Here is a 12,686-nt window from a genome sequence, read left to right as displayed (position 1 = left end):
CATTTTCCTTTATGTCTAATTAGTGCTCCAAAACTATGAAATTATATTAACTCTTGTATTAAGACAATTCAATTATATTATGAAGTTGATTTTGTTATTAATGCTGCGTTGAACTCTGATTGAGTTAGGATAAGTTTGTGTGTAAGTTTGGGTTCGCATAGGTATGGAACCTTGGAGGGGAACCTTGCCTATGTGCCGGTCATGGATCCGGGATTCTGGTCGTGACAGGCAAACCAACAAATAGAAATACAATAAAACCTTAGCATGGCAAACCAACAAATAGAAATACAATAAAAGCTTAGCATATATCAGATAATAAAACAATGTAACTTACCTTAGGTAAGGCGTATTTGGGGTGTTAATACCTTGCCTTTACATAACCAGTCCCCGTACCCAATCTCTAAGACCAGTTATAGTTTCTAGTTACCAAAATACTAGGTTGCAACTCTCATTCCATCTTTTCACTGATAAAAGATAAGAATTCCTTGTCCCTTCATATTTTTCAGATAGATGCAACACATATGAGAGTTAATGATTGTCGCGACGCCATATATGTACGACAATATTTATACTCTTGTTCAATAATATGAAGATTTTAATGCACAAATATGAGTATAATGTAAGATTGATGATTTGAAGTTGTTTTTGCTCTTAAAATACTTGTGTATGATATATATTCAATTTTTATACTAAATTATGCAATTAAACAAGCTCTTTGTGCATGTGTATGTGTCTTTCTAGCAAAAACTAGTCATTTATAGTTGTTATTGTTCCTTTAACAACTCAAACAATCGACTAGTTCAAATTAGTCTAGCCAATCAATCGACTAGTTCCTTTAAATTCTCAGGTGTTCATCACATATGAACAAGTGATCGATCAGTTTATTTAGTATCACTAAACGATCAACCAGTTCATATAAAATTTCAAATTTATTAGTTTTAATCATGGTGAATTCTTAAGATCGTTTTATCAATCTTTTTTATATATATGCAAAGTAAAGTGTATGCATTTGTTTTAATTTGTGCTATCAATTATAATATAAAGATTAGCATTTAGGCATTAAATAAACACTTTAAAACTAAGTCTTTACTTACTTTGTAACTTAGACTCATTGATTGATCTCTACATTCAATATATCATGCTTGTTGATATGATCTTCATATAAAGTTGTGTAAACTTAATTTTATCCAAACATATTATTAAATTGTTATTATCAAAATACATAAAATATTGATATATGACTTAAAGGTCAACAGAAAAAAAAGAGTAGCTCACTTGAGAAAAGATCCTGATTAGCTTGAAGAGAGTAGCACTTATCTACCGTGTTGATTAATTAGTAGGACTTGTTTTCTTATGTTAGGCGATTACTTTTTTCACCATCAGGTCAATTAATAAAAAGAGATATCGTAGGAATATTTATACTGAATTATTAGAATTTATATATTCCTTTTTTTATGTTAACAACTAGTTTTCTTATCATTTTCAGGCTTGGATATTTATGGATATGGTAAGGGAAAAAGGAAAAATAAGAGAGAGAAAATTCCTACTTGTTTGGGCCAAATCCAAATGATTAGAATTCTTTTTATTTTTTTATATATCATAAATAGGGAACACCAAAGGAATCTTTAAATACAAAACATGTTGAAGATTGCTTTATGTATATGTATTATATCTTGTTTAGATTTTTAAATTTTTTTCTTAAATAGAGATTATGCAATCCAACAATAAGCTATTATTGATAACTATGTCATCACGAAAAAACTTCAGAATACGTTTGGGCTCTTAATAGTTGTGTTTCTAGGCTAGTGAATAATACAAAACAAGTTCTTTATCAAAATAGAGGATCCTCTAAAATTTAAGTTTGTAAATGTAGGAGATGTGAAATGTTTGTGTATTGAGAATGTGTGTGGAACAAAAGAGTAATGGGGTCAACTGATCTTTTTTTAACTTGTTCTAATCCATCCTTTTACCTATTGACCTAAGGTATTTATAGATATCTCATGTCACATAAGCTTATTAGTTTGTGTGAAGAAATGATAATAAATATATGTTTTCTTAAAAAGTTAAGATATTAGTTGGTGTGCCACACTTGTTATTAGTGGGTATTTTGATGTTTAAAAGAAGGTCATTAGTGAAAATGATGGTTAGGTCAAGCGAGTTGATGTGAATTCATGATTAAGATAGTCAGTGGTAAAAAAATTGGTGTTTGAGAGTAAGTAATTGGTGAAAAAGATAATCAAGTCAAAAGAGTTGATGCAAATTCATGATTACAATAGTCATTAATAAAAAAAAAAAGTGGTGGTTAAGAGTAAGTAATTGGTTAAAACGATGGTCAGGTTAGGAGAGTTGATGCAGAGTCAGTATTATGATAGTTATTGGTAAAAAAATTAGTTAAGTCAAGAGACTTGGCACAAAGTTAAATTTAGATATACTCATTAATGTAAAGATTAGTTTAAGACAATTTAAGAGAGACAATTATTGGCTAAAGATGGTAGCTAGTACAAGCAACAATATTTGTATAAGAGTCAAGTTAGGCTTACTTAAAGAAAGCTTTAGTTAGGCTAGCTTATATGAGGGCTCAATTAGGCTTGTTCTGGTTGACCCTAGAATTTTTTCCTCCTCCTTTTCACTTCTCCACCTTTAATTAGGCTAGGTGTAGTTCTAGTTAGGTCAGGTTTATCCTAGCTTTTTCTCCACTCTCATTCTCTTCTCTTCCCTCTATTAGGTTAGGTATAAGGTTTGGTTATAACCTTTTCTTTCTTTTCTTTTCTTTTTTTAATCTTTTTCACCCTCAATTGAGTTCAGGATGATGATAGATTAAACAAGGATTAGAGAGGGTTAAGTTATGTTGGTTCAGTACTAAATTAAAGAGTTATTAGAGAATCAAATACCAAAATAAAAGGAGAAAATTTTTTATATATAAAATATGTATCACACCTAATAGTATCAAAGAAATGCATTGTTTTTTAGTGGTGTGTACAGCGTGGTTGAAGCTCTAATAATAACTTTCAATGTCATTTGAGTCATCTTGGTAAGAGCTTTTTTAGTGGTGTGATGCATGTATATAGTAAACGCAAAATATAACTTTGGTGGCTCGTTTCTTCTTCTTTCTTTTCCTTTTTCTTTTCTCTTTTTTTTTACCTCGACTTTCACACCTACATGTATTTCTATTTTTTCTTGCTTGAGTTTCTCTCTATATAGTAACTTCTTAATTTATTTTATATGTAATCCTTAATTGAGCTAGTTTAAAACAAAATTTGAGTGTGATTAAAATTAATCTTTTTAAGCCAATTTAAGAGAAGGTTTAACTGACCTAAAATTAGACTAGGTTGGGCTATCTATTTTAGGTCCAACTAATTTTTTTACATGCTATTAACTAACTTATTACAATTTTAATCCTTGAGCTAATATCAAGCGGAGTCAAGCAAAAATATAAATTTTTATAAATTAGTTAAATCAAGCTAGACTGTATTTGAACCTTAAATAGTTTTTATGCTAGTTTTTGGACATGTGATATAAATTAATTTTTATTTAGTTATGTTATAATGTAAATAAATATTTGCTAAAAACATAAAGATTTAAATTCTCTAAAAAATATATTTTATTAGGTGAATTTTTAATTTTTATTAATATATATTTTTTATAAAAAACATATTTTTTTATATGTATCAAGTTTTTTTAATAAAGAATTAAAATATATTAAAATAAATATTTATAAAACATAAATAGTTTGAATTAAGGAGTATAAAATGCATCTCTTTATCAAAACTTCATTTCCTTGTTCATTTATTTATTTTTTTAGGAAAATATGTTTTATTTTATGAGAGTCTTTTTTCTTAATAGAAACTTATCATAATTAGAAAAGCAAGCTTTAATTAAAAAAAATAGAAAAATCATGACTCGATAATTTGTATGCAATAAGAGAGAAAAATAAATATTATTATAATTTTTTTTTGTAAAATAAAAGAATAATTAATCTAAAAGTATTTACAATAAAAAAAAATATATATATATCTTATTCTCATTTAATATCCATGAGCATATTTTGTTTTATAAAATCTTTATATTAGGTTCATATATAAAAATTCACAAAGTAATTGTAAAATATTATTATAAAAAATATAATCTTATTTTAAAAATTTAGAAAATTTGGATAATGTTTTAAATATCATTTTAATTATATCATTCATATTGATTTTAAATAGAAAATTATAGAAATATAATTAAAAAGAGATTAGATGTTGGGCCTATAAGGATTGGTAATGACCCCTTTTTTTTTGGGCCTATAAGGATTGGTAATGACCCCTTTAAAAAAAAAAAATCAAGTTCACATATTATCTATTCAAATTTTTTAATAAAACAAACATGTCTTTATTTAATTTAAATTTCAACCATCAATTTAGGGTTTCATTCTTAGATCTTAGAAATTTATTTTTGAACTTATTCTTAACTAAAAACACCTATAAAAAGATCATAACAACTAAAATAAACACATGTTAAATGCAAAATATCATGAAATGAGTAAAAAAAACAAATTATTTTTTTATTATAAGATGAAAATTCCAATCTCCTCCGTTGAACTTCATACTTTAAGACAAACATATTAATATTAAAATTAGTCTTTTTTATTAGTAGAATGTGATTGACTAAATATTTTCTCTCTCTCTTTTTTTTTAATAACTTTCTCTCTTATTTCTCAACATATATGGATGAAAATGCAAACAAAATAAAATTTATAATCTAAATATAAAATCCTCAAATAATAAGGATCAAATACCTTGAAACTTCACGGACGAACTATAGCTTTTCATGCCTCTTAAATATTAAAAATTGAAATGTCTAATTTTATTTTTTTAATTTTGGTTCTTGTTATCATGAGTTTTTTCAATAATAAATTATTAATCTCATAAATGTTTAATTTACAGACACAATGCTTTGAAGACTTCACATATATGATAAAATGCAAATAAAAACAATATATTATATAAATAGATGCAACACATAAAGTGCAAGAATTCAATAACAAATAAAAAATTTAAAGATAAAAAGATATAGAATATATAGTGTTATTCATAGGGTTTTTTTTTTTAGAATTAGGGTAAAAATTAGTTTTGTTTTATTTTTTAAAAATGTAATTGTAATTATTATAATTTTAATACCAATCAAAATGGCTTATGTTTTATCTTTATATAACTAAGATAAATTACACAACATACACAAATATAATTTTCATGACTAGATTAATTCAAAATGCTCTTTAGGTGACAGATTAAGTTTTATAAGATCCACCCAAAATGTCTGTATTTAACTTAAAATGTCCCCTATCTAATAATTCAGCTTTCATAATTTAGCATGTGGAATCTGAAATGCATGAAAGCATTATAAATTTTAGAATATTGTTCTGAAACTATTTATAAAAATATTTCAAACAAAATATATTAATAATGCTTCATGTTTCTTTGACATCCTCTCATCAGATCCTAAATTAATTTCCAATATTTTCTTAAAAGTTAGTTTGTTTACACCTTTTATAAGATATTATCAAATCAATATCCATCCATAATGTAGTATATTTATCAATATTTGAGTATTAAGCACAACTTATCTAAACTTTAATTAGTAAAATATGTGCTCTATGTATAGAAATTAAAAAAATATAACAGATATAGAAAATATATTAAGTGTCTTAGACATAGGGATTAAGTTAGACTCAAAATAGTATGGGATCTGACAACAAAGCTAAACCTAATAATATTGACATGACAACTAAGAAGTTCAAAAGCTAATGGTTTTGGCAAGATAGTCGGATCCAACACTATTGAGTTCTGCCAGGTCGTAGGACCCCAAACAATTAGGTTTTACTGGGAAATAGGTTCCAATATTGTTGGATTCTACCAAGCCAAACTCAATAGTATTTTTTAACTAAAAAACACAAAAAACAACATCTCCTAGTACTATAGTGTCGTCCGTAGTACAAACACTTTATATTTATAGTGTGGTTAACATTACAATGAGTCTATGTCCACAGTCAGCAGGACTTAACACTATTGAATCCTACTGAAAGCATGACTCAACGCTATTTGATCCAGCTGGACAATAGGATCCAATGTCATTAAGCCTTGTTGGAGGTAAAAAAAAGTTTCATCAAATTTTTCTCTCTTTACTATATATAAAAAAATATTAAATAAGAGATTCAAAAAAAAAATCTAACTAGATAAAAATATAATATTGAAAATATCTGGCAATCCAACCAAACTTAATAGCATTGCTAGGTATAACTGAAAACTGAATCCAATAATATTGAATATGATCGCTAAGTCAGACTTAATATCTTTTTAAAATGATTTGCAATTTAATTCAACAACTTTTAATATAGAAAATAAAAAAGATAATTCCTCAACAATATTTTTTAACTAGAAATTGTAAAAACAACACCTTTTATAGTGTAAATACTTTATATATGTAATGTGATCCATAGTATAACGGGGCCAGGAACATAGTACATGCATAATGTTTTCCCTAAAGTATTAGATATATATTAAAAAATTGAATGGATGAATATAATATAGCTATATATTTTCAGTTAGATTTGAGTGGGGTTTCGGGTTCATCCAGGTTGGCTAAGTATCAATTAGTTCAAATTAAATTGGATGCCTAAACCCAACCCAACCAAGTTCCTACCACAGCAATATGAAAAGCCCATACAGCCCTTGGCCAAATTAAAAGGTACAGCTTTCCACAACATAGGCGTTTCCCAGGTAGTGGCAGTCCACCAGGACACTAGTACAACCACATAATGCAGGAACTAGGTCATTTTTGTCCCTTCCCGGAAAATAGGGTAATCCTAATTTTCCCGGAGATCTCGGGAAAGAAAAACAAGAGAATGAGGAGCGCATCCAATTTTATAGCTAAAAATTAGATTAAAAAGAAACCCTTTTGACTATTCACTTGTAGAAGAAATCCTTTTTTTAATAAAAAAATCTCTCTAAAAGAAAATACATAGGGAGATATGTTGAAGTTGTGGAAATGGTACCAGAATTGCTTGGCTGTGCATCCAGTCAAGACACAGATGATTAGCTCAGGAGTGATCTGGGGTTTTGGTGATATAGCTGCACAGTCCATATCTCACTATACAGCCGAGAAATATCGTCAAATTAAGGTACTTACAAGCATGACCTATCATTCAAGAAAATCCCATTTTTTATATGATGGTTTTTTGTTATATTTTGTCTATCTGGCACTTTGCGTTTAGTTTTGGAAAATGAGTATTTCTCAAGTTTTTGTCATTCTATATGGTTTTTCTCTATGTGTGTATGGTTGTATTTAATGTTTGAGGCAAATGGGTATGTGCCATTTTGTTTTTTTGTTTCTTTTATCTGTTTATTGTACTTCATCAGTTGAATAAAATGAGGATAGACTATAAATCTCACCTTTTATATGGGATGTAATACATGAAAATGTTGTCTATTGATTTGGCATTTGCATTTTTGGTTTTTGAGAAATAAATTAGTTCCTCATTCAGGTGAAACCCCTGAAATCAACCAGTTCCTCTTGTGATTCCAAGGGAAAAAGGGTTTCCAATATGTTTTCTGTTGATGTCCATGATTGAACTTTTCTTTCATGTTTACCATTACAATCTAGAACATGATAGATTCATTTTTATTGAAGATGAAGCCACCTTGTTTTATTATTCATTTGTTAAAGAGTTATGCTGGGGAACGACTGTTTTCGAATGTTTGAGAAAGCACAGAATCAGCATCATCTAGTTTGCTTCGAGTAATGATGAAGGATATACTATCATCATAATCATTATCATCTCTATCTAAGTTTAGATTATGATATATGCTCTTGAACTGTGGTGAGCATTTTGCTGGATGGAGGATGTTCAAATCCTTTATATTGACATACTTGTAGTACTTCTATTTGAGCTACAGAGGAACAGCCTCTTACAACTCCAGGTTATATATTCTACAAGCAAATCGACATGTATGTTGGATTTGATTCTCAGACCTTCTCAGTAGATTAGCCAGCACTACTGACTAGTTTCTTTGATGGTGTCCCATGGTGAGCAACTCGCAAGTGCTCAGAGGAGATATTACTCTTGTTCTTCATCATCTTCATACTCATTTTAAATCAATACAAGTGGATCTTGACTATATCATCTGGTTACTCCTTGGAATCCCATGTAACAAGTTATTGTTCTTATTATTAGAAATTGATAGCTTAACAATTTCATTGCCTTCATGCTCTTTGTAAATGTTTTCTTAAATTGTCTCACCATGGTGTGCTTGTTGTGTGAAACTGTAGAACCCCAACATGTTCTTCATAAATGGTTTCATAAATAGGTTCCTTGCAAAGAGTACACTGGAATCTTCAGTCTTTCTTCATCATCTTTGATTCACTCATGGTCATTGACAAAGTAGCCACCCCTCATAGCTGCACCCTTTAGTGGTCCTTGGGTGGTGACATCGTGATGTTTACCATCAATGGAATTAGTAGCAATTTGGCATTCAGGGGGATCACATTATTTAATCTGATCTGGACAGTTCTTTTGTGTTTGATGAAGTGTTTACTGAAGGACAAAAATTGCTTAATAATGTCTCAAACTGCGTGTCTTTGAACTGAAATCTGGGTATTTCAATCTCCATTTACCTGGCTATTGGAGGTGGCTCCACCACATGGTTTAATCCTAGCACTCCAAATTTCTGCTTGTTTTCTGTTATTTGGGTCTTGTGTTGTATCATCCTATTGTATGTTGATTGCTTGATTTTGCCCTCTTCTGAATTTGCTATTAATGATAATTCTGCATTATTGAATATGCAGCTTTTGGTAAACCTGATCCTTGAATTGCATATGATTTTATACAAATGGCAAACTTGATTGTTCTGGGATTAAAAGAACGTGTTGAATAGAAGCTAGTGATTTGCCATGCTGGAAAGTGTTTGCAATGCTAAACTTTTATTTATAAGAAAAGAGAAGCTTGTGGAGCCCTTGAAAGTTATTTCCACTACTTCACTGTTAATTGATTTCTATTTCACATGTCAGGAAGAGAAGAAAGAATTAAAGATCAATTGGAAACGAGTAACGACCACGAGCTTGTTTGGTTTTGCATTTGTTGGACCTGTTGGCCACTTCTGGTGAGTGTTTTCTGTCATTTTCATCCATACATTTTATTTTTGAAATTGAATGGAAAATATTTTTTGAAAAACTTATTTTGAAAATCATGGATCGTGGAGTTAGCACTCCACTACCAGGATCAAATGATTTTTAATTGATGGAATTGCAAGTGGTACTCTTATACAGAGGTGTGCAGGTCATATTTCATTTGTTTCTTGTTAAACTGTTGCAGGTATGAAAGTTTAGACCAATTTATAAGGTCACGAGTTTTACTGCATCCAAATTCCTTGCGGTTTGTTGGTGCTAAAGTAGCACTTGATGGTATTATCTTTGGACCACTGGATCTGCTTGTATTTTTCTCTTACATGGGTTTTGCATCTGGAAAGAGTGTTCCTCAAATCAAGGAAGATTTGAAGAGGGACTTTGTACCAGCTCTTATTTTGGAAGGAGGTATTTGGCCAATTGTTCAAGTTGGAAATTTCCGATTTGTACCAGTGAGGTATCAACTTTTGTACGTCAACTTCTTCTGCTTGTTAGATAGTTGTTTTCTATCGTGGCTTGAGCAGCAAGAGGATGCTCCTTGGAAGCAATGGTTAATATCTCTTCTGTCTGGCATGGAGAAAAAAGATACAGGTGGATGATTTACTGTCTCAACTTAATGTTTCATTCCGGGCCATGGTAATCATAGTGCATACACAGGTAAGGGAACAAGGTTAGAAACTGGAAAAAATCAAAGAAGGCTGAATTGGCAACTTCTATTTTTTATGGGAGAAATCTAGAAAAGTCATAGAATTACTCTTTTTCCTTGCTTCAAATACAAGGAACTTTGTATTGATTGTTTCCCAACACTATTTGATTTTTTCCCCCCCCCCCCCCCCCCCCCCTAAAAAATGAAGATGTCATCAAGTCTTTTTTGGTTAGTTGTTTGAGATTTAACTACGTCTCAGATGATATCTTTAGAAACTGAAGTTGATAGGTTCAATTTTCGTGGCTTCCCTGGTGCTGGGATCTTCAGTAAATTAACATTTGCAAATTATGGAAAACATGACTATCCAGTTTAATTTTTTGGGTGAAATGGGTTTTCATTTCTGTTCCCAACATGTTTCTGGAGTCTGAACTTTCAAAGAAAATGCCAGGTACCAAACGAAGCATTGCTCGAAAGTGTATTTGAGGCACTCTTAATTATATCCCACATTCCATTTTTCTTCTTATTCTGTTGTAATTAATGTTTATGCCAAAACCAATTGAATGCGCAATGCAACAGGACACTGTTTTGCAGAGCATTATGCAAATTGCAGTTTCCATGTACCACCAAACATATTGTTCAAGAACGTGCAAATGAATTAGCAGATGTATGTGCAACTAGTTTTAGGGCGGCCTACTAGTTCTTATATGGAACGAGTGAAAGCTGAAGCAGCACAGAGGTTGTCGACCAAAGCTTCTTACGATCTGCTGCATGGGCAGATGGCCAATTTTGATCTTCTTCATTTTCTTTTGTTTTAATGTAATTTGACAAAAAAACAATGCGGTTTCCCACATCATTAGCGAAATGCCAGTTGCACTTTGATGTCTCTGTCGAGTCTTGCTGCACAGTACATGAACCACCGCCTTGTTCTCCCAGTAGTTCATGCCCAGGCTCGTGAAGGACATGTATAACAGTAATAGTTCATGCCCAGGCTCGTGAAGGACATGTATGACAGTAATCAATATATGCATGGCATTACTAAGCTGTATGTTTAGCAATGGAATCAGCATGACTGTCTTCTAAAAAGGAGGCTCAAATTTGATAGTTTAAGAATCAACAAAAAAAATGGACATTACATCAGTCATTAAAATCAAATAATTTAGCTCTAACATCATTACTTGAGCTGGTTGGGTTCACACTCGTTGGTGGTTCCAGTGTAACAATTGATGCCATCCTACCTCCTGCCCCTGGCCATGTTGAAAATCTTCATGCTCCTCGTATTGGTAGGTACTGCAACTTGAACTTCTTGAAGAACCATGCATTATGCTGTGGAGGCCTCAATATTCCTGCTTTGAGATCATCATCAGCGGACTTTCCGCCTTACAAAGCACGAACTATCTGTTTGATTCAAAACAAATTCCTAACATTTTGGAAGCATCATAGTATGTTTGCTTCTTCTTTCAGTACCCATCAAACAGAATCTCAGCAACATTTAGTTCCATATAACAACCAAGTAATGATTACTTAGTGGTAAGTCATCTGCGATAAGTTTTCTTTGTTTGGTTTTCGTATAGTTTCTTGAATCTTTAGGAAGGCAATTTATGCTCAGAACCACGTTATTAGTTGGCTGGAGGTGTAATTATGATATATTGGACATGATAAAGCAAAGGAAAGTTAAGAAGAGTTGCCTGGCTCATTCTTGGTCGGATCCAGGATGAAGGGTGCACACAAGCAGCAGCACAAGCAACCATGCTAGCTATCTCACTGTTATTATAATTTGTGCCCAGTCATGGATCGACAAGAGCTTCAAAACTTCCATCTTCCAGAGCTTGGATGAGTAGAGGCCTAGCCTGTAACGCCCATAAAGCGGGACGGAGTTTCGACGAGGTCTCAAGCATAAAGTAACTAAGAGGCATGTCTAGAACTTGAAAAATAGATTCAAAAACCATGAAGAGGGAACTCACCCAGGCAACCAGGCTCTCATTCATCACTGATTCTGTAGTACTGATAGGTGGATCCCAGTTATAAGCTCCAAAGCACAACTTCACAGGAATAGAAGTCTGACTTTTCCGTCAGCTTGCCACTTAATGCAGAGCCAGGTAGCTACATGTGTTGAGGTTGAGGAAGAAATGCAGTAATAGTGACGCCCACTAAATTTTTTCAAAGAAAGCAAAACCAATTTGGTATGATCCGCGAACCAGCAGTGTTTTCAGAAGTAATATGATTTTTCAAATGATAAAGTTTTGCGCTATTGGATTTCAAGCTTTAGTTTCAAATGACGACCATTATATGTAGCCAGATTGCTTATCTGCGCAGTGTCTCAGCAGATCCAATTTATTTTCCACGTAAAAATAAAATGTTAAGACAACGTACGTTTTTTTTAAATAAAAAATAAAATAAAATTGAGAAACAAGTTATTGAGATAACTTAATTTAATAAGTTTGGCTAATTTAATAACACAACTAAAAATCACTATAATAATAAATAAATTGACAATGAACAAACTTTTTGTTAAATAAAGGTAATCTCAGCAAAAAAATTTAAATAAAACTATAAAGCTTAATTATTAAATAATTCAATATTAAAGGGCGAGATAATCAGAATTATTTTCAAAATAAAAAATTTAATAAATAACAAATAAAAATAAATAACAAAGCCCAATCTAAAATCAAATGAATGCTCAAGAATGAAATTAAAAATACATGAGTTTGAAAAAAAAAAAAAACAAGAATCAATTGAATCTCTAGAACTAAGTTAATCTTCCAAACTCATAATTTGCTAGATCTGAACTCAATCATGAAACTCAATTCTCAACTAATTTAATGTTGAATGATGAAACTAGAGAAAAATATCAAATTCAAAAACTTGCTAAAGTAAAATAAAA

At 30.9% G+C, this 12,686-nt stretch overlaps 1 protein-coding gene and 1 long non-coding RNA gene across 2 annotated transcripts; one reads left to right on the top strand and one right to left on the bottom strand.

Annotated features, from left to right (window-relative positions):
- The first annotated feature begins 6,800 nt into the window (after nucleotides 1–6,800).
- LOC105127130 (protein Mpv17-like) lies at nucleotides 6,801–9,847 on the top strand. Its single transcript, XM_011028276.1, has 3 exons — nucleotides 6,801–7,159; nucleotides 9,046–9,137; nucleotides 9,350–9,847. The coding sequence occupies exons 1-3, from the start codon at nucleotides 7,010–7,012 to the stop codon at nucleotides 9,756–9,758; spliced, it is 651 nt and encodes a 216-aa protein (XP_011026578.1). The 5' UTR covers nucleotides 6,801–7,009; the 3' UTR covers nucleotides 9,759–9,847.
- Nucleotides 9,848–10,002: 155 nt separating this feature from the next.
- Nucleotides 10,003–12,061, bottom strand: LOC105127129 (uncharacterized). The gene is made up of 2 exons (XR_842555.1): nucleotides 11,767–12,061; nucleotides 10,003–11,652 (listed from the first exon to the last, which is right to left on the bottom strand). It is a non-coding gene; the product is annotated as an uncharacterized LOC105127129 (long non-coding RNA).
- Between the last annotated feature and the right edge of the window lie 625 nt (nucleotides 12,062–12,686).

The sequence above is a fragment of the Populus euphratica genome, unplaced genomic scaffold (genome assembly GCF_000495115.2).
Source record: "Populus euphratica unplaced genomic scaffold, PopEup_1.0 scaffold50.1, whole genome shotgun sequence".
NCBI classification, from domain to species: Eukaryota; Viridiplantae; Streptophyta; class Magnoliopsida; order Malpighiales; family Salicaceae; genus Populus; species Populus euphratica.
This window is presented reverse-complemented; position numbering and strand designations above follow the sequence as displayed.